This window comes from Corapipo altera, unplaced genomic scaffold (genome assembly GCF_003945725.1).
Source record: "Corapipo altera isolate COAL_440 unplaced genomic scaffold, ASM394572v1 56, whole genome shotgun sequence".
Taxonomy (NCBI): Eukaryota; Metazoa; Chordata; class Aves; order Passeriformes; family Pipridae; genus Corapipo; species Corapipo altera.
Genome location: NW_020884896.1, coordinates 3066756 through 3086715, shown reverse-complemented (window position 1 = coordinate 3086715; position 19960 = coordinate 3066756). Strand labels below are relative to the sequence as shown.

At 40.3% G+C, this 19960-nt stretch overlaps 1 protein-coding gene across 10 annotated transcripts in view; it reads left to right on the top strand.

Moving 5' to 3' along the window:
* Positions 1–15328: 15328 nt before the first annotated feature.
* EXOC6 (exocyst complex component 6) overlaps positions 15329–19960 on the top strand; it is an 88616-nt gene continuing 83984 nt past the window's right edge. For 4 of the 10 annotated variants that reach the window (XM_027647763.1, XM_027647762.1, XM_027647765.1 and 1 more), the window contains exon 1: positions 17678–17808. In XM_027647763.1, the coding sequence (XP_027503564.1) occupies positions 17726–17808 (83 nt within the window). In that variant the 5' untranslated portion in view covers positions 17678–17725. Of the gene's footprint in view, positions 15572–17677; positions 17809–19960 lie in introns of those variants that run through there. The other 6 variants (XM_027647759.1, XM_027647756.1, XM_027647757.1 and 3 more) reach the window with 4 other exon arrangements.

Below are 19960 nucleotides of genomic sequence, written 5' to 3'. Positions count from 1 at the left end.
AATGACTGTCTGAAGGGTAGCTACAGGTCTAATTAACCTTGACTCTAGCTAATGATCTGAAGATTATGCTTGTTAGTCTGGGGAGTGATGAATCAATTCACTTACCAGTTCTAATGAAGTACTTTTGCTCTCTGGAACCTTTATTTACAAAAATGAATAGAGTAAGTGTAGCACAGAGCCAGATGTTGACAAGGACTTTCAGCACTACAAAAATCCTCAGCTATTACATTAAAACCACATCAAGTTCCTTGGTCCTTTTTCAGTCAAAAGCTATTGGGAGGCAATTATGTAGTTTATCATATCATTATAGCTAGTAAGTGTGAATAACAAATTATTAACATATTATCTCTTTTCATGACTTAGCACTTTGAATATGCTGCAAGGATTCATGAGTCAAATTTTTGAAGGGATTAAATAACTACAAAAATAGAAACATTTAATCCTGAATTTGGCATATGTGCCCTTAATTACAAATGCATACGAACAAAACTATTCGCAACAAGCTACTCAGCAAACCACATTGCAAAAGAAAGCTTTGCAAGTAATTAGATTCCCAGAAAAAAAATTCATCACAGCTGCTTCAGCAGCTGTCAGATGCCAGTTTAAAAAAGACAAGTTTTGAAGTTTATTATAACATTGCTAAGTAATGGTTTACATATTGACTTCTCCATTGTGCTTAACAGGAACCTAGGCTTTTAAAATTTATTCTCAAGCAAATGACTAAACTCTTTATTAAGTAACTGCTGTACTCACTGATTGTCATTTGTCTTCACCATTAGACAATGAGTAAGGTGTTCTTTGAATCATAGCTATGTACCTGCGTAAATATATTACCATAATAGAAATGCTATACTATTCTATTTTTATATTTTCATAGTATTGTCTGCTTGTATATTAGGTGGTCTTTGAAAAACTATCTACAATCAGAAAGAACATCTTTATGCAGTGTGAGTTTAGATAAAAAGGCTGAAGTTGAGCTTGAAGGCGTTTTCATTGCAGTATGCTCTAAGGATGAATGAAAGATTTGACCTTGAAGCCAATTGGACATCCATAATTAAGTGGTTTTGTTATAGATGCAAACCCTGGAAACTAGAATTGTTGCTAGCTGCTTCAGAAGCACTAAGAAAAGCAGAAGCTCAGTAGCTGGAGTAAGATGATGTAGCTTTCAGTGCTTGGCATATTTATCATGAATGTTTGCCAAAGGTAGGTATGGTTATTGGTTACTGTGCTGTTGTGACACTGTATATACCTGATATAAGATCTTTGAAAATGTATGCAAACTGCTTTGGGTTATGATTGGATGTGTTACATAGGCACAGTCTCTGAACAGTTGAGGTGAATTAATGAAGTAGTGGAAGAGGTCCTAAGATTGGATTCAATATTGAATATAAACCAAAATCAAGGAGTTCAAAGTTAGTTCCACAGTTTTAGAGAGCTTGACAGTAGTCCTTATCTGAGTAAATTCACATTTGGTGAACTGTGTATAGAAGACCTATGTCTATATGGTTATGTACAATCTAATTTATGAAAATGTGGGGTTTTGTGTTAGACAAGAGTTTTTGTGGGTAACATACAAATATTCTTCATACAAATCACTGTTCAAAAATCTTCTTGTAAAGCTGTTTTGAGGAATTGGGATGGGAGGTTGGTTTGGTTTTTGAGGGTTGTCCTGTTTGAGTAGATCTCTCTACTTCCAGTTTGTGAGTAGGATGCTCCTGAATCTATAAAAGCCAGGACTCTGCTAAACACTCCCTTTTTTTTACAGCCTGTCTAGACCTCTAGAAATTGGGAGTGTCTAGCACTTTAACAACTGGTGGCTGTGTGTGTGGGTATAGGCCTTGTTTAACTGCATAAATGCCAGAGAGACAATTCACAATACTCAACTCTGAATTCTTGGCACAAGTCAATCAGTGACTGACTCTTAAATTAACCAGCAAGTGCAATGAGGAATATCTCACCAGGTCTGCTGTACCGTGCCATTAGGAAAAGGCAAATACAATTATACCAGCCAGAATTGTCACAGAATCATAGAATATCTGGAATTGCAAGGGACCCACAAGGATCATTGAAGTCCAGCTTCTGGCTCTGCACAGCCCCAAGAATCACACCATGTGCCTGAGAGCATTGTCCTAGGTACAGGTGGGTCTGAGCTCATAATCATCTGCCTGCTGTATCCATGTGGAATGAGCACTGGGACAGGGAACAGGGCTGTAATGTCTGTTTTGTTTTAATGACAGTTGTCACCTGTAACAGCCAGCCTTCCTCACTGCAATGCCTGCACATTTCTCAGGGCATGGCAGAAGCCACTGCTTGGTCCCAGTGGTCAGAAAGGACCAGGCCATACATTACAGCAGGAGATTGTCTGTATGTGTGGATTGGAGCTGTGTTATGCCATTTGCCACAGAGCCACAGAAAAGGTGATTAAACCCTGATTAATATGTGCAGCCTCTGAAGCCTTACAAGTCAGCTGTACCCTGACAGTGAGGGAAGCCAAAGATGCAAAAATAGGGTTCCATAATTCACTAGCTGAAATCAGCAAATGTTAAAATAGCACCATGTGTCCCTCCCTCCCACCCCCTCTAAATGTATACCTACCTCGGTGAAAAGTTTGTGCTGGGGGTGCCTAGGTATGGTATGGTCATCCTTCAAACGGAGCTGCAATGACCCCTGTAGCTAAGGAAGGAGAATTGAAAGACTCAGTAAAAAGTGCTTCTGAGACTCTTTCAAAGGTATTGACTGCCTTTGGCATGGGACTTTAAAAGACTCAAACAATAAGCAGCTCAGTGATGTATTCAACTATTTAAAGTGATCTTAAATGCTTGCTATCTTGCAACCCGTAGAAGTAATGAAGTAACAAGATGGGGTCCCTTATTTTTCTGGACTTTTTGGAATAGTTTCATCTCTGACAAGGCAAATCCCATTGTGAATCGTGAGCATTCTTTAACTCTACTTGAAAGTGCTTATCCTAAAACTGAGATGTAATCCTGTCTCCAGCTCTCTGCTAAAGTATGCTGTGCTTCAGTCCTGCCACCATAAAAACCCAACCAACCAAAAGAGGGGGTGAGTTTATCAAACTTATTTAAAAAAACCCAAACCAAACTAAAATAAAAACAAAAACCTTGTAAGACTATTTTTGTAAACACTAAAGTGTCTGGAATTTGAACTATCTATTTAGTAGCTGAGGGTTTTCTTTTTCTCTCTCATTGACGATAAAGTATTTTAAGCAGTATTGGTTAATTCTTCCTTCTTCATAGAACATTTCCCTTCCTCTTCCACCTCTTCACCTCGTGCTTTGTATTTACTGAGAACATCAGGTAACTAGGCAAACCTGGCTTCTGACCAAAAAGGCATTTTACCTAGAGATTCATTAGTGTGTACAAAAATAGCCAGCCTTGTTTAAAGACACTTCTTACACAACAAGAAAGGGGTTCAATTACCATATTTCATTTAAAGTGAAGATTAAACATCTTTACCAGGACAGTGCACTAATCCCATGAATCCTATTTATGTTGAAATGTAGTGCTATTGGCAATAAACAGCAATTTGAGAAGTCATAACCCAAGGAAATAATTGTCGAGTGACTTTAGAGCTCCCTATAAATTTCCTCTTCATGACTTTGGCAGTAGTGTTCAACAACAGAGTTAAATATTTGTTTTAGGTGCTCCTGCCTTTAACAGACTAATTAAAAAGATGGAATTCTTTGATTCTATCTCAAATAATTTTACTTCTAATCTCTCTCAGGCTCTCTCTAGGCTAAGTCAGCTCTATAAATGGAACTAAACATATTTTTTTTCTGAAGAAAGACTTTACAGTAGAGCAATAAATTCAAGCATTGGAAAGTAAATGCAACTGAAGTACCCTTAATGATGCTATTGTATGGTTGTTATGGTTGTAATCCCATTTCACAGACCTTTACCTTGAAGGCTATAAATTCTTTGAGAAATTATTCTAATGGGAAGGGACATTACTTAAACATTGTGTTTAAACATGACAAAAAAGGGGATGATTTAAGTTTGAAAAATCAAGTTACGCTAACTGAAGCAGTAATAATGGAGGGAGATTAAATTTTTGCCTATCATGCAAACCTTCTAAATTTGTATTTCCTGAAAAACCATGCAACGAAACTGTTCCCGGAGCTACTTCTTGTTATTGCATCACACACATGCTTGGAACTTGTCATTAAGGATCAGGACCCCATTCTGCTCTACACCTGCAAATTTAAAAACAGTACCTAAATCAAAAATTGTCTGTCTAAATACCTGACCCAAAGCCCAGTTAAGTCAATGGAGGACTTTCCATTGATTTTAATGATTTGGTCCAGGAGCTAAGTAAGTATTTTTAAGACAAAAATCAATATTGTTCCACAGTGGTAATGTTTTCATGAGCTTCTATTGATCCTTTTGTCATAGATTACAGGATACCTTGGCACTGTCAACATACCAAGTTTTAACAAACTGATTTGATTTATTAACACCATTTCATTAACATCTGCAGTAGCAAGTATTTATCAAATGTCAGCAAACAAAAGTTCAGCAGAAGGATCACCACAAAAAAATGACTTGTTGCACAATGTGAGCTGAAGTTCATCAGGAACAGGCTTTCTGTAAAACCAGTTTATGTCAGAGCCTTACATGATATGCTCAGCATAAGTTGGGTATTCAGAAACTGTTTTTTTTTTTTTTGACCGACTATATCATCAGGCCTAAGAAAAGCTCTTCCCTCTCCTACAGTACCTCAACTTACCTCCTTTCATGATCATGATGAAAAAAACATTGCCATGACAGCAGGGTTGTAAAAATTATGCTGAAGTTTTCAAATCCAATCAAACTTGCTTAGTCTGTCAGTTTTATTTTATGATTTTATAACCCATCTTCTAAAAAATTATAGTGAAATACATCATTCTATTTCATAAATACACTGCAATGCATTTTTGTGTTTATAGCATCTGACTTACAAATGCAAGTCCTGGGGCATCAGAAATGGGGTGGCTTATGTCAGTGATATTTATAATGTGATTGTTGAATTGACAGCCCTGTGATTTGCCCCTTTATAAACCAACCAAAACCCTTCAGTCATTTCTTGAAAATGATTCTTTGAAATTTGGGCCCCTAATTCACCTTGATTTTTGTTTGGTTATTTGAAAAATAAATAATTCATACAATTTAACAATCATGTAGTAGTGTTCTAGTGGTGTACAGCTTTCCTACTACTATTGTAATACATCAGACTCCTGTATATGATACTGCTTCTCAGTTTACTAATAGTCACCAGAAAGTTCCCCAAGTTTAAAATTTCCTCCCTTTGAAAGGATCTTTTTTTCCTGGAAGAATATTTGAAACCTTTCAGAATTTTCCTGATCCAAACCCAAAACTACAAACTATATCTGACACAGATTAGGATGGGTTACATTAATTCATGTTTTCCAAAACAATGTAAAGCTTAATTTCTTAACTGAATTTGTAATCATTTAACACACATAACCTATTACAGTATGAATACCTCTAACAGTTCAATCAAGCATTAAAAAAAATGTGGATATCATGTAAATCTTATCAGGATCACTAAAATAATGGGACTTTTGTTTACAAGGTGTCGATTGGTTTTAGAAGCTTTGATAATGACTCCAGACAGTCAATAAATACAGAGACTTTTACATACCCAGTAGGAGCCGAACTGAACTATCTAATCTTTTTAAAATGACAGACAGCACAGTGAACTCTGAACTTAATCCCCTCTAAACATTAAGGAGACAGTTTAGTGCTTAAAGTACTATTCAAACTCAAAGCCTACATAAAAAAAATCACTAAGTGTCTGATTTAAACACACAGGAAAATTCAGAGCTAAGGCTGGTTTTCCTTCCCATTGTATCTGGCCAGTGGTCTGTGGTGGGCTCCAAGTCTGTTAGTTGCTTGTCTTGGGCAAGGAAAACACCTTTGTGCCTTTTGAAAGTGTGTAGCCAAAGCATTAACCACCCCCCCCCCTCAAAACTGAAACCTTAAATACTTTTTGTCTCTGTCAAGCAAATTTTCCCCTTTGGAAGCAGACATAGGGGACAATGTTATATGCTACATTTCAAGTGACAAAATTTACACTGGTGGGATCATAACCTTTGAAAATGATACATTGCCTTTAAGAGGCAAAGGGAACTGTAAATGTAAAGCTTACAGGGGTAAAGAGTGGCAGGTGACAGCTAACATACAGCTTCTGTATATGTGAGTATATAAATATACTAAATCATTTATTTCTTGTCAATTGTTTAAATAAATAAGAGGACTATCAGACCTCAGGACTGTTTCTTCTACTAGTAATAAAGTAAGAGAAGAGAAAAATGTCCTTTAAATTATCATTAGCAATTTTTCTAATTGTTTGCTTTTTAACATCTTCAGAATTTCTACGTGCAGTGCAAACCTGCATCCTTCAGTGTTGCTGAAGGTTCACTATTACATGGTATTCCACAGATTGCATCTTGCATGTGCTTTTTATTTGTTTGTCTTATAAACATACCTCTCTGTCTAATGAACAGAGGAATTAATCCATTCTAACCTTTTCAGTGCATCCCTCTTGCTGGCTAGTGTAAAGCCTGATGTGAAAAATGCTTTTGTTTTATTCTTAACATGATCTTATCTTTACTGTCATTATTAGTAATGGGAGATAAGCTGTGTTTAATCTCTGTATTTGTTATTAATTAATTCCACCAAATAGATATTTCCTGAGATCTTTTTGGTGCCTCTCGGTGTCTCCAGTAGATTGCTGTATGCAAAGGGGGATACAATTTAAACAATAATTTGGACTTTAAATAATACGTTTCAATTACCAAAATCTGCTTACATTGTTGAATGCAATTTGTTGTTCTACAATTTTGTATTTTTTTTTATAGTATCCTTATTGTCTTGGTAAGTTACAGTGTGTAAATGATTTCAAATATTTTATGTTATTAACAATGATTCTTAAGTCAGGAATTTCTGAGGTTCCCACTATCTGTGTTTTGCCACGATTAATTATGTAAGCTTGTCTTTCCTGTAGTGTTTGATGAGTAGACTATAGCTGCTTGTTGTTGAGTTGTCCCTCAAATGAGCTACATTATCAGGACAGCCTAAATCTTATAATGGATTGTTATTGAGAGATGTGATATCTGTGTTGTCAGGATGAGAGGTGAGAGTGTGAGTATCTATTTGGCATCAGTGTCTGATATTTTAAAACATTTTCTGAAGTCTGAATTTACATTAACTGTATATAAATTCTATCCTGATTTCAGGCTCCAGTTATGCGAATTGATTTTGCTGACTGATCCCAACATTTCAAGGTATTATAATTAAAAAAACCTCAAAATGCTTAATTTAGAATATTTTCTATATGTTTGACTAACAGGATTTTCATGACAGTTGATATACACAGCACTTTTCCTTTGCAGTAGTTGCCTTTCCTTTCCATAGTTGCCTAATTACTATTTCCTGAATCAGAGAATACGAAGAACCATAGCCTGCCAGGTCTATGATGAATGAAAATCCACAACTGCTGACTTATTTGGCTTCTGGTTTTTTCCTTCTTAATTTCTTTAAAGCCTTTGCTAGTCATTCTAATAGGTTGCTTCCTAAATCTGCCTCTTTACTGTGGACAAGTACTGTAGAAAACTTTGTAATAGGAAAGTCCGTGTTGAAGAACTACACAACTGGTCATGAATAACATCTAACCAGTATCCCGTTAGAGCAGAACCTACAACAAGTGTCTCTAAAATAATTGCAGCATCTTTTACTCTCACAGGCTCCGTGGTACATGTTTTCTCTCCCATCCTCTGTCCTGCACCACGTGCTCCCAAACGCATTGTGTTTGGGCAGTCCCATCACAGACCAAACTACAACTGGGATTAGTTATAGACATTAGTAATTTTTTTCTCTATTTGTAACTGTGGTTGCCATGAAAGAGTTTAAGAAAGCTGAATGATGCCTGCTGGCATTGTGGGCAAAGGATCCTTGGCACAGGCCAGATGGCCCAGGACTCGTAGACTTACCATGTTCCCCCTCTGTGGACTAATTATGATGCAATATATATACAACACAGCCCCTCCAAACTCCCCTTCTCCTGGTGGAGCAGCAGGGACCCGCTGGCTGTGCTGCTCCTGGACCTGACTTGTAAAGGAGCCCTTGGGAGTGTTCTGGCAGGCTTGGGGCTGGCTTGGTGACATCCATGTCCTGTGGTGTGGGTTTGTTGTGTTGGGCCTGCCTATAGTGATTCAGTTTCAATTTTTAAAGCATTGAGCTCTCCTGTCACTTGTCACAGCTTCCCAGTGTGGCTCAGTATCGGTGTCTGTGAAGGCCTTGATCTCCTGAATGGAAATCAAGTACTGCTTGCTGGAGGAAATCCCGGCTCTGCCACAGCCAGTGAGCTTCCTACCAAGAAGGCAGATAAAGGCACAACTTTTTTCCTCCAAAAAGAGTAGCATTTACCATACCTTTAATTCCCAACTGTGCAGCAATTTCATAAGAAGTACTTACCAGCTTTTGAATTTTTTAATTGATCAGACCCTTCCCTTACTTTGCTGGACTGTGTGTGTATTTTTAGAATTGTAACACTAATCCAGATCTGCCTTTGTTTTTTGTGATTTATGCTTTTTTTTCTTGAACAGGAAAACATTCATTATCAAATGTTGTGAGAACAATACAGTGACTGGAGGTTATTTTATATGAAAATATTGTTGATTGTTCCTCCCCTAGAAATCTCTCTTGGCAGCTCACTTCCTGCCAAATGAATCAGCAAAAGCTGCTCATGAAAGTTGTTAATATATAATACAATCACCCAGCACTGCACTTGCTCCTTATCTATGAAGTCCTTTTGTGATCAATGTTTCACATCACCTTTTGATTATAGTCTCTGAGCACAAACAGTTTCTTAATATAAATTAATGGCCTTGGAATTTCTAAATAAACATTCCCTTTTGTTTAGCATCATTTCCTATTTTCTTACCAAAACAGAGTCTTATTGTAATTGTTTGGTTTTCACTGGAAAAAGTGTTTGTGGACTGGAATGTTCTCAAAAAACAAGAAGTTCCTTTCAGAGCTATTAGTGTTGATTTACAAGGTCTAACGTGCAGTGTTAATTGAATATAGCTAGGAAATATTACAAAAAAGCAGCTAGTGTGGTGTGATCCTGTAAATAATAATTCCGGCTTTCATTTACTGGAAACGAGATTTTCTTTTGAAGTATAGTACTATTTGGCAATGATGGGGATTTTTTTATTTTTCTAGTTAGTCTAGATAGTTAGGCACGGGCTCTTCAGCAGAATTAATTCTGAAGATTTCCTCTGGCTAGGTCTGACTAGCAGGACAATTAAAATACCAGCCATCACAGAGTGGTAAGCTAATGTTACCTGTCTCCTCTTGCAAACTTCATTGAACCACGAGTGGAGAATGTAGCAGAAGCATAAGCCTCACCTGCACAAAACTGGTGCAAAAAGCTGATAGTATTCCTTTTTAAAGGCAGAGTTATTTCACTTAAGTCAAGTAGGTGGAGTTCTAACTAAACTGAAGTAAGAACCTGAGAGACTGAAAATGCCTATGGAGATGTTTAGTTTAATTAATTGTTAGCTGAAGTGATTCAAGCTTATATTCAGAGAAGGGATTTTTTTTTCCCTAAAGCTTTTAAAGAATATAGGCCATGACAAAAATGATCAGACTTCTGAGTGGGTTGTTTGTGGTGGTTTCAATTAAAGGGTTTCAGTTTGCAATGACGACAGACTCAGACTGGGCACAGTGTATGTCACTCACTGCAGCAACTCGTCAAGCTGGGATCACTTGGCCATCACCAGTCAGAGGTCCATACACTTGTCCTAGCCTCAAAAGTAATTTTATTCTCTGACTTGCTCGTACCCCAAACTAGAATAGGGGCTGTTTTTCTCTAGAAAGTTCTCCTGGATTACATAATGAATTTAAACGCTGTGGCTGTCTAAGACTGGGTGCTCTTAAAGGGGGACTAAAAAAAGCCCTCCTGTTCCAGAAAGGCAATGTCTTTCAGGACAGCATCTGTAACATAGCTCCTCACTGCCTACAAGGAAGCAAAGCTCTCAGGCTCCCAAGGCACATCCTTAACTCAAGGTTTTAATCGATGCCTGTTCCTTAAAAGCACCAGTAAGCAGAGAGAAAACTTTTTTTATGCATCACTGTTTTGTTCTGGAGAATGATAAAGATGTTAGTTTGTAGGCTATTATCCAGTGTTATTAAAGTGTCTCCTTCAAATAGGAAATTTGAATGCTGTGTTAAAAAATAGATGTATTTATTTAGTCTGATCTATTAATTACTTTTTGCATGTGCTCAGAGATGGGGCTGAGCATTATTTCATGGTTTGTATGTTACAGTGGTACTTGTTCCTCAATGGCATCAAGCATTATATAAACGTGTATGATGAGAGTGACTCTCCTCTTGTTTCCACTGCTATCAGAGAGAAGTGCTGCTGTCCAGCCAGCAGTCTCGATTCCTTTATTGACTTATACATGGATAACATCAGCACCAGCTGTCAATCTCTTCAGATATTTTTAAAGACTTGTAAGATGTCAGTGAAATTTCAAAAGTAGTTAGTGATATGCTGCCTTCCTAATGGGAGAGATGCGTATTGTATTCAGCAATTTACTATTAAAAAAACCAGGTGTAAATGTGCAATAGAACTTTGTTTCCTCAATATTTTGGTGGAGATTGTTATATACACTGTCCAATTCTTAAATCCAGTATAATTAAAACAAAAACCAATGTATTTATGGATTTTGATTACAATTCAGGAAGCATAATTCACTTAAATGCTCTGAAAGAAAACCAAGGTAATTTCACTGCTGCTATCTAATGCACTGTCAGTATGGAGTGACCAGGCAAGTCAGTAACCTTAAAAGAATACATTTTATCAGATGCATGCTAAGGAGATGTCATAGTAGCTTTTGGAGAGAGACAGGTGCAATTCGGTTCAAGGAAACTCAGATTTTTAGTCATGGTAGTTCTTTGAGCACTAAAACAACTCATAGTATCTTTCCCTTGGTTTATGGTGTGTATGTAATACCTAAAAATAAATGTTTTAAAATAGAAATAAAAATGTTATATGCAATAACAAAGCACAGTTTCTCCTGCAAACCCTTACCATACTGAAGTGCACTTGGGACAATTAAAAAATGTATCAATTTGCAACAAATGGCTGTGAATCATATGCAGGGGCCTTCTACCTAATCTGATAAGGGTTTTATTACAGTTTCTAAAGGTTAATATCAAAGTTATTAATGTGTTCATGATGCATTTATTCTGAAAAAGCAGTATATTACAAAGATCAAAGCACAAGAAGGTAGGTAACCAGTGTACCTTTTATTAAAATTATTCTTACACTCCTATTTCATACACAATTTCATGGTTTTATCTCAAAAAATGAAAAATTTTGAGAATAAATTTTTTGTGTAAAATGAACGAAGAGGTCTAGCAAGGTTCTGGAATTCTCTTTTTTACAGAGAATTTGATTTCTGTCTTGAATATGTTTCTGCCAGCTGAAACTGATACTATCTAAGTCCTCCATTCATCCCAACCTATGTTGTACACAGGTTATTACTGCATAGGTCGCACTTAATCATCTGTTCCCATGTAGCTGCTCTTGTTTTACTTGCTTGGGCAAAGGTGCCTAATTCCTGATGGCATAACCTTGAGCTATATAGGCCTAAGCTTTTCAATGTAAACTTTCAATGGTATATTTGAAAAAAAATAATTTTGTCCTGATCAAATGGGCCAGGCTGAGCTAGGTGCAGCTGTACTGTTGATGCTGAGGTACAGGGAAGTGCATGTTGTTGATTAGAGTTCTTCAGGGGGTGGGACAGTGGGTAGAAAAATGAGTGAGAAACAAGTTAGAGCTCCCTTCCTCCTCCAGGTAAATCTCCAATGGCAGTATTCATCAAGAAGCCCAGGTAGCTATTCAGGTTACAGATTAAATAAAATTTCTTAAAGCACATCTGCACCAAGGAAAGATATGGCAGTGGTAATTCCATCTTCTCCTTATCTGCCTGTTTTCCCCAGGAACCATTTGACAGGGTTGTTGCCACCATGCTTCATCTGAGAGGCAGGCAGAAATAGGTCTGGCCACCAGAAAAGCAGGTACAAGGGAAATGGGAGCAGCCAGTGCAGTTTCTAAGGAGAATGAGCTGGTTTTCAAGGGTCCAGTTAGGGGATGAACCCAGGAAAGGAGGCAGTACGAGAGCAGGAGATGCCAGAGAAATGACTAATGCCATTATTGTCCTTGTGGAGGGATGTAAAGAGGAGATATCCGAGCAATGGCCAGTGAAGTAATTTGTTATGGATGGCATTGCATGAGAAAATTATCTATAGTAATTCCACTTGAGGGTGGACATTTTCCCCCTTCCCTCTTTTCCATGAATCATTCAAAATGGATTCCAATCCAACTGGGAAAGAAAATTAAAAAAACTTGATGCTTCTAATCTTGTATTGGCAATTAAAAAAAAAAAAGTAATCTACACTGGAATTGCATACCCAGTAGGGATTCTATACTACAGCACATGCTACATTTTATGTAATGATCACGTGGGTAAAATGTGTTTTTAAAGTATTAGCACAGGCAGGCAAGATTTAAACCAGCAGTTCTTGGCCCTCTGGTATCCCATTAGGGTTGGGGAAGAGTAAGTATTATGGGATGAAAGGGAAAAAGGACGTGGTGAAAGTGGTTTTGCTCTAGATAAGCCTCTGCTTCCTGCTTCACAATCTTGTTATTTGCCTCAATTTCCCCTCTTATTCTATACAGAGCTGTGAACCACTTTTACACCTTCAGCAAGAAATAGGTGCTTTGGCTTATTTTTTTGAAGGGAAATCTCAGGATGGTTGGAGAGATGGCAGCAGCTGTCTTTACAGCTTACAGGGCCTGAAGTTTCTGCCTGACCAGACAATTAAATATTTCTTTCACAGAAATAGCGGGAACTTAACCAGCACAGAAAATACCTTTCCTTTTTCTACCAGGGACGCCTAGGATATTAATACTTTCTCGGGCTTCTTGATCTGATTAAATCTCAACTCCTACAAGTGTGATACCTCAAAAATTATAACTACTACTCTCCTTTTCTGCATAGGGAGTACCATAAATTTAAAAAAAAAAAAATAAAAAATTTAGCATTGTCTTTGCTGACAATCTATTTAGTTGCAGCCTCTATGTTTAGTTGTGAAGTAAAGATACTGTTCTGCCAGAAGCTGATGTCATGTGACTGTATTGAATTTGTCCTTTTGCAAAAAACCTTTATTTCCTTGGACAACGGAAAGAGCAGAAGACAGAAGTGGAGAAGGAGAGCACAGGTTGAACAGACAGCACAGGGAGGAAGCAGGGTCATCTGCAGCAGAAAGGGCTTTTGGCAGGTGTTAATGTGCTCCTGCCCAGGGATCTGAGGTCAGACATAGATCCACCACTATGTGGTAGATTCTTTTTTACATGTCATGATCTCAGACAGGTTCAGTGTGGGTGTAAACCACTCTGGAGAGCCAAGCAGCTGGGCCTGGTGCTCTTTGGTCTAATCCTGTGCAGAGAATCAAGGTACTTCAACACCCACTGCCACAAACAAAGAGAGTATAACACCTGCCTGTGTCTTGGTCATTCACCTTTATATTTGTTTGCTTCTTTTTACATTGTTTTGCTTTCTTACTAAACATATTTATTTCCTGGCAGCTGTAATACCAACAAGAACACTTGCACAAGGGATTCAGAGTCCTGTTTATTTTGGTTGGCTGATTTCCTAAAGCAAGTTTCTGTTTAAATTTTGGGGAAAGAATGAAGTAGTTGTACCCAAAGCCCCTGTAAGTATTGAACTATTTTAAAGTCATAAAAGCTCTTTGTACAAATGGTCATTCTATTTTTATTGCAAGCCATGGTGTGTGATGGCTGGGTGCAGATGTCCAAGGCATCTCTGATTTACCTGGCCTGCCTGCCACAGTGGCAGTAGATGTACTGTCTTCTACAACGTGAACAAGCTTAAGCTTACTGTAATAATTTTTGCAGTTTACTTTCACAGTGTCACCTGATAATTGTTAAATTAATACCAAGTCTGGTAACCGTTAAGATAAGAATGAGCAGTTACAATATCCTTTCATCTGCATTTGTGTGACATCCAGTGGCTGGATGGCTCAATCACAGGCTCCAATTTCTTGTGAAAAATGTAAAAATGACTCACGACTCTGTTTAGAATGTGAAAGCAGGAAATATATTGGTTATTAATGCTAGCAGAGCAATTGCTTACTTTTGGTTAAAAATAAACAGGCCGTTAAAACAGCTTGTTCAATGGAACACATTGGAGATGTGCATGTAGCCTTAACTCATTATAGCCCTTAGAGTTCTTTCCTGCTGCTACTGACGTAAACTCATCTCCCCAGTGTCCCCACTGGACACAGAGAGGTGAATAAACAATATATCACCCTGGTCAGAAATGAGTAATCTCTGTTTTCCTGCATTTAATAGTTGACTGCACCATGACCAAGACTCTTGTCATTTTTTTCAGGAGGAGTACTGAAATAGGAAACAAATTTTGATTAAAACCCTTGAAATATTTAAAATAGCCAAATGTATAAAGTTTGGTTTTCCAAATAGTATTAAATAAGCCTTCTAATAAGGCTTAAATCGAAAGATCTAGAACTTCACTCTCCTGTTTGAAGTAACTGCCTGAAATTTTAAAGTAATTCATGGCGGTTGTGTATTTTCTTTACCATCATCATAATGACAACGACTTGACAGCACTGCTCTCAGCATTTGCTTATCCATTTTTTTTCCATGCAGGCAATAGTAACAGCTTTTTTTATTGCACACTCGGAAAAACCACAGTTATCACGGAGCATTTTTTGCAATTTTTTTATTATAAATATTGTTTACTAATGCTACAAAGGAAAAATAGGAAAACATAGAAGTTTCTCTGCTTTTCTTATCTGCTTTACAAGGTCCATAACCTTGTTTCATAAATCCAGCTAATTCCTTGTGCAAGCAGGGTTTTTACACAAGCAAAAGGAAAAACACAATATTTTTTTAAAAACTGCTTTTAATCTCATAAAACCTAACAGAGAAATTAAGCACTGACGCCTAGTGTCTGAAGCCACTTTAAAATTGTGTTTTCAAAACTACCACATTCCAGGGTTATTATTTATTAATGATGAGCTATTTCAGAGATGTAAAAATATTATTTTGGCAGAAAATTTCCTGTTAAGATAAAGAAATTGGATGCACATAGAACAAAGATAGTGTGAGGCCTGGGTACTGCCTATGAGGCAAATGTTAGCAGCAGACAGGAAAACAGCAGCTGTGCACCATTCTTGGACACAAAGTCCTCAGGAGTCACGAGGTTAGTGCAGGATCTCTTTTTTCATGCTGGTTTTGCTGACTACAGAGTCACTTAGTCAACTATAATAATCAGAATAAAAGTCCTCTCCTAAAGTTAGACTAGTTTGTGCTAATCTATGGCAAGGAAAAGCAAGTCAAATCTGTCAGAATTGTGTCTAGAAGAAAACAAAGATCAGATATATGAAAATGCCCTTGCTGAGATCCAGTCCTTTGAGCTGCCTCTTGGAACCACACTAAGGTATGCTTCTTTTTGATAATATTATACTCTTCATGATGGATATGTTTCATTCTATAGCTGTTCTTTTAGTCAGTCCAAAAGATTAGAAACTTGGTTTTCCTGACCCTGACGCCTACAGGACCGTTGAGTTTAATTTCAATGTGATTGGCCCTAAATGAAAAAATACAAACCTAGGTCAGCTACTCAGCTCTTTCCTTTCACCAGGACAAAGCAATCTGTTACTGATGACTGGTTGCAGATTTGCTGTGCAGAAAGAAATTACTCTTAAAAATAAAAACAAGGGGAAATCTAGTGTAGCAGTGGTTTTAATTTGACATTAACAGCTAAATTTTTAAATAATTCCTTCTTATTCTTACATTTTTAAGAAATGCAACTTATTTTAATCACTAAAGACACAACTACTTAAGGTTTTACCATTGATATTCCTAAATATCTGAAGACTTTTTTTTTCATTTGCAGCTTATGAAAACTGTTTCATGGTAAAAGTGTAACTGAAAAAATTTCCTCTGCATATTTGTCCCTAAAAGAGTAATACAGAAAAGATTATGATGTTATATGTCTAAGTATAATGTCAGTATCTGTAGAAGAGTTTTAAAAATAGCCTGCCTGGCACCGTAGGCATCAGGTTGCAGTAACTATCAGGCTAAAAAAAGAAAATTTAATTTACCCTGAAAAAATGTGTCAATCTATCATTCAGTACTTTGGTGATGGGAAAAAAAGGAACGTGGGATGATTATTACTGCATTTGAATGATTTCTTGAAGGAATTACTCCTGTGGTGGTAGCGTGTAGGATTTTTCTTATTTCTTTTTGCATCATGCGCTTTGTAGGCACTTGTCTACATTTGGAATAGTCCCTGTTGAGGGACTATTCAATAAATTCATCTGAATCAACAGTGAATATGATAAAGCCACAAGTACAGACAAGACATGCAGTCTTCAGTGCCATTTACTAACTTGTGTACAGGTGTAGTTGCACCAGGGCAGGAGAGATGATGAGTTTTATTACAGTTACTGGAAGGATGCCAAATGCTATTGTAGACCTTGATGCATTCACAGTTGTGAATTGCTGTTAGTTCCTCACTGGAAAAAGTAGCTACACATCACCCTGAAGTTTTACACATCTGGCCTATTTTTTTGCATGGGCTTCCCACTTGTGTGCAGATAACTTTGCCCAGAAAGCAGGTGTATCCTGTCTCCTGAGCACGCAAAACCCAAGGACTAGTTCATCTTTGGCCACAGACCACAAAGCATATAATTTAAATAGAAGATAGGCTGATCCTCCTCAAAAAATGAAGCACTAGGAAACAATATGTCAATTTCTAGCGAAACGTAGCAAGCCAACGCGCCAAAAGGTGCACTTTTTTTTTGGTTGTTTTGTTCTGTTCTATTTTTACCCCGACCCCCAAATTTCTATCGCCTAAAGAATGGAAGGAATCAAGTCCGTGACATAACCCGAATGCAGAAACCCCCGCAGAGCCTCTGGCTCAGGGGTCAGTGCCGCCGGCCCTGGCAGCCGCCTCCTGCAGGGACAGGGACAGGCACGGGCACGGCCCGCGTGCGCAGGAGCGCTTAAATCAAACCAAACCAAACAAATAATAATAACAATAAAACAAGACCATACCATGACACGAAACAGAACTATCCCAGAGGAAAGGGCCAGGTTTGACCCTATAAGCCTCCAAGGCGTCCCTGCAGCGCGGTGCCCCGGGGTGGGCGGGCGGCCCGTCCGGAGCACAGCCGGGACAGGGGCCGGATTTTGGGTGTTCCCCGTCTGTCACAGGGCGCTGAGCGGGTCGGAGCGGGTGGCGCCGGGCAGACACAGCTGCCCGCGGTCTCTGCCGGACACCAACGCTTGGAGATGCCCGGGGGACGGAGGGGCTTTGCCGGGCTCCCGGGATGTTCCCGGCGCAGCCCTTCCCCTGACAGGGGCGCCGGGGCACCGGTGAGCTGGGACGAATCGCGCGGGCGTGGTGCGACCCGCTCGTCCTTACCAGCCCCTTCCCCTCTGTCCTCATCGCTGCCCGCGCCCCCTCCGCACCGGGGAACCTTCCCCGGCGACTCCCAACTCCCGGCTCCGCGGCCGCTCCTCCCTCCCCAGGTCCCTCCCCGGCACCTCCCGCCGCGGCGCGGCCGCCGGGTCCCTCCCATCCAAGATGGCGGAGAGTCTCCCCGAGCATGATCGGATCCTGCAGGAGATCGAGAGCACCGACACGGCCTGCGTGGGACCCACCCTGAGGTGCGGGGAGCGAGGGTCGTGGCGCCGCCGCCGCCAGGCGAAGCTCCCCCGCCCTGCCCGCCCGCCGGCCCGGGGAGCCGCGGCCCGGCCGCGCTCTCTGACAGCTGCTCCCCAGGGACGGCGCGGGGCCGCCCGCAGCGCCGCCGGCGGGAGCGACCGTTCCGGGCGCGGAGGGGACGGGCAGCCCCCGGGGCCGCCCCGCGGGAGCTCGACCGCTGCCCCCGGGCCCGGCGGGGCGGAGGGACGGGGCCGGTGCGGCGCGGGCAGGGAGCGGGGCTGTCACCCCGGGCCGCGGCGCTGACAGGGGAGGGGAGCCGAGCGTATGCGGCGGCCGTGCCCCGGCCCTGGGCTGGCCGCTGCCAGGCATTGTGTGTTGGGGAAGCAACGGGGCGAGGAGCGCGGCCTCGGGACGCGGTGGCCAGGCTCGGCCAGGCTCGGGGCGCCCGCTGTAACCAAGGGCCGGCCTTTCCTGCCCCGCGCTTGGACACGAGGCATCTCCCTGGGGTGTGCCGGTACCCCTGGCTCGGTGCTGGGAACGGGACCGAAACCGTGTCGTGGGTGGGTATTGCAGTGCTCCTCTGTGCAGCTTTTAATGATGCGATCTGAAACATCCTGCCCTGGTCAGCTTCCTCCTGGAGATGTGACAGTGTTTAGAGCGTTTCTGATGTGCCATGGCTTCAGTGGTTTGGTTTTTTTTCTTCTCCCTCCAGTTCCACATACTGCCAAATACCATAGCCTGCATGTTGAAAAAAAGGTTTTGCATAACCTTTCCTGTTAAGAGGGGAATGTGAGAGAGAGATAGGGAGAGAAGCGCAGGGCCTGGAGAGAGTGAAATGAGTAATGGAGGAGACACACTGGGAAAGGGGATCTTCATCCTGGAGCTGTGTTGATGATTCCCTGATTAGAGATGTCAGAAAGAAGTGAAAAAGCATGAATGCTACCAAACAGGGGAGAGAGAACTGTGAATTCTTCCCTCTGAGAAGATACAGAGTACCTGTTTGCAGAGAACTGGAAAAGGCAGTTTGTGTGGCAGCATGCTGCACAGTGGTGAGCGTGATGCTGCTTGCTTTTCCTGGAGCAGGAATGGTGCCTGCCGGAGAGTGTGGACAGGGCTGGAAGAGGGTGAATGCAGGGTACACAGATGAGGAACCCTGTGCTGAGAACTGATGGAAGAGAAATTTATGCTGCATTTGAAATGGATCATTTTGCACTTCACAGCAAATGATGTTGAGGTTGGCTGCGTGTGTCTACAGTGGGCCCTCCAGAGCAGTGTGGAAGGTGGCAGTCTGGGCATTTGTGCGAGGCTGGGGCTAATCAATCCTCCAAGAGCCCAGCTAGTAGGGTGGTCCAGACATCACACAGGGACTGCTTGTCAGGTCAGTCTGGTCTTGGAGGTCAGCTTGGAGCAAACTGCGCTCTAATCTCCCCTCGTGTTCCTTAAACACAGCAAGTATTGGGAGTACAGAGTGGAGATGCTGAAACTGAGCATCACAAGGAGCTTCACTTGTGAGACTCTGAGAGCTCAGGCTGAGAGAAACTAGATTGAGTTGTCCCTGGAGGCAGTTTAGCCATGTTTCAGTTAACATACCCAGGCAGGCTGAGGCTGATGTCTGGAAAAAAACACACCAAAACAAAAAACTTAGCAACAAAATATTAAATATAATTGCAGTTTTGCTACCATCTCCATGATGGAGCTTAATCACAGTACGTTGTGTAAAGGACATACAGAGAATCAGGCTACACAGTAGAAGGCGGCATGTTTGGGACCCACAAGTGTGGATGGGGAAGGGACTATATAAATCTCTTATCCATATTAAGCATTTAAAATGTGCCAAAGTTTTTATAAATATGGACATTTAATTTCTTAATTTCTTTGCATGTTCCTGTCCTTTCTTCTATTTGTGTCTCATCTGTCTTGAATATCTTGTTATCTCACTAGCTTTCCAGTAGGGGAATTTTGCATTGCTGACTTTAAGGGACCCCAGTCTTTTCTGGAAAAGATTGCGTGTTGGTCTAATTTAAACTCTAGTGTTCAATTTCAGATTAAAAAAATGAGGCTAAAGAATGGTTACACCTGGCAGAGTGTTTTGAAAGAAGTCCAGTCAACATCACAGTAATATCCTGCTACTTCTTAAGAATAGCAGTGTGTTTA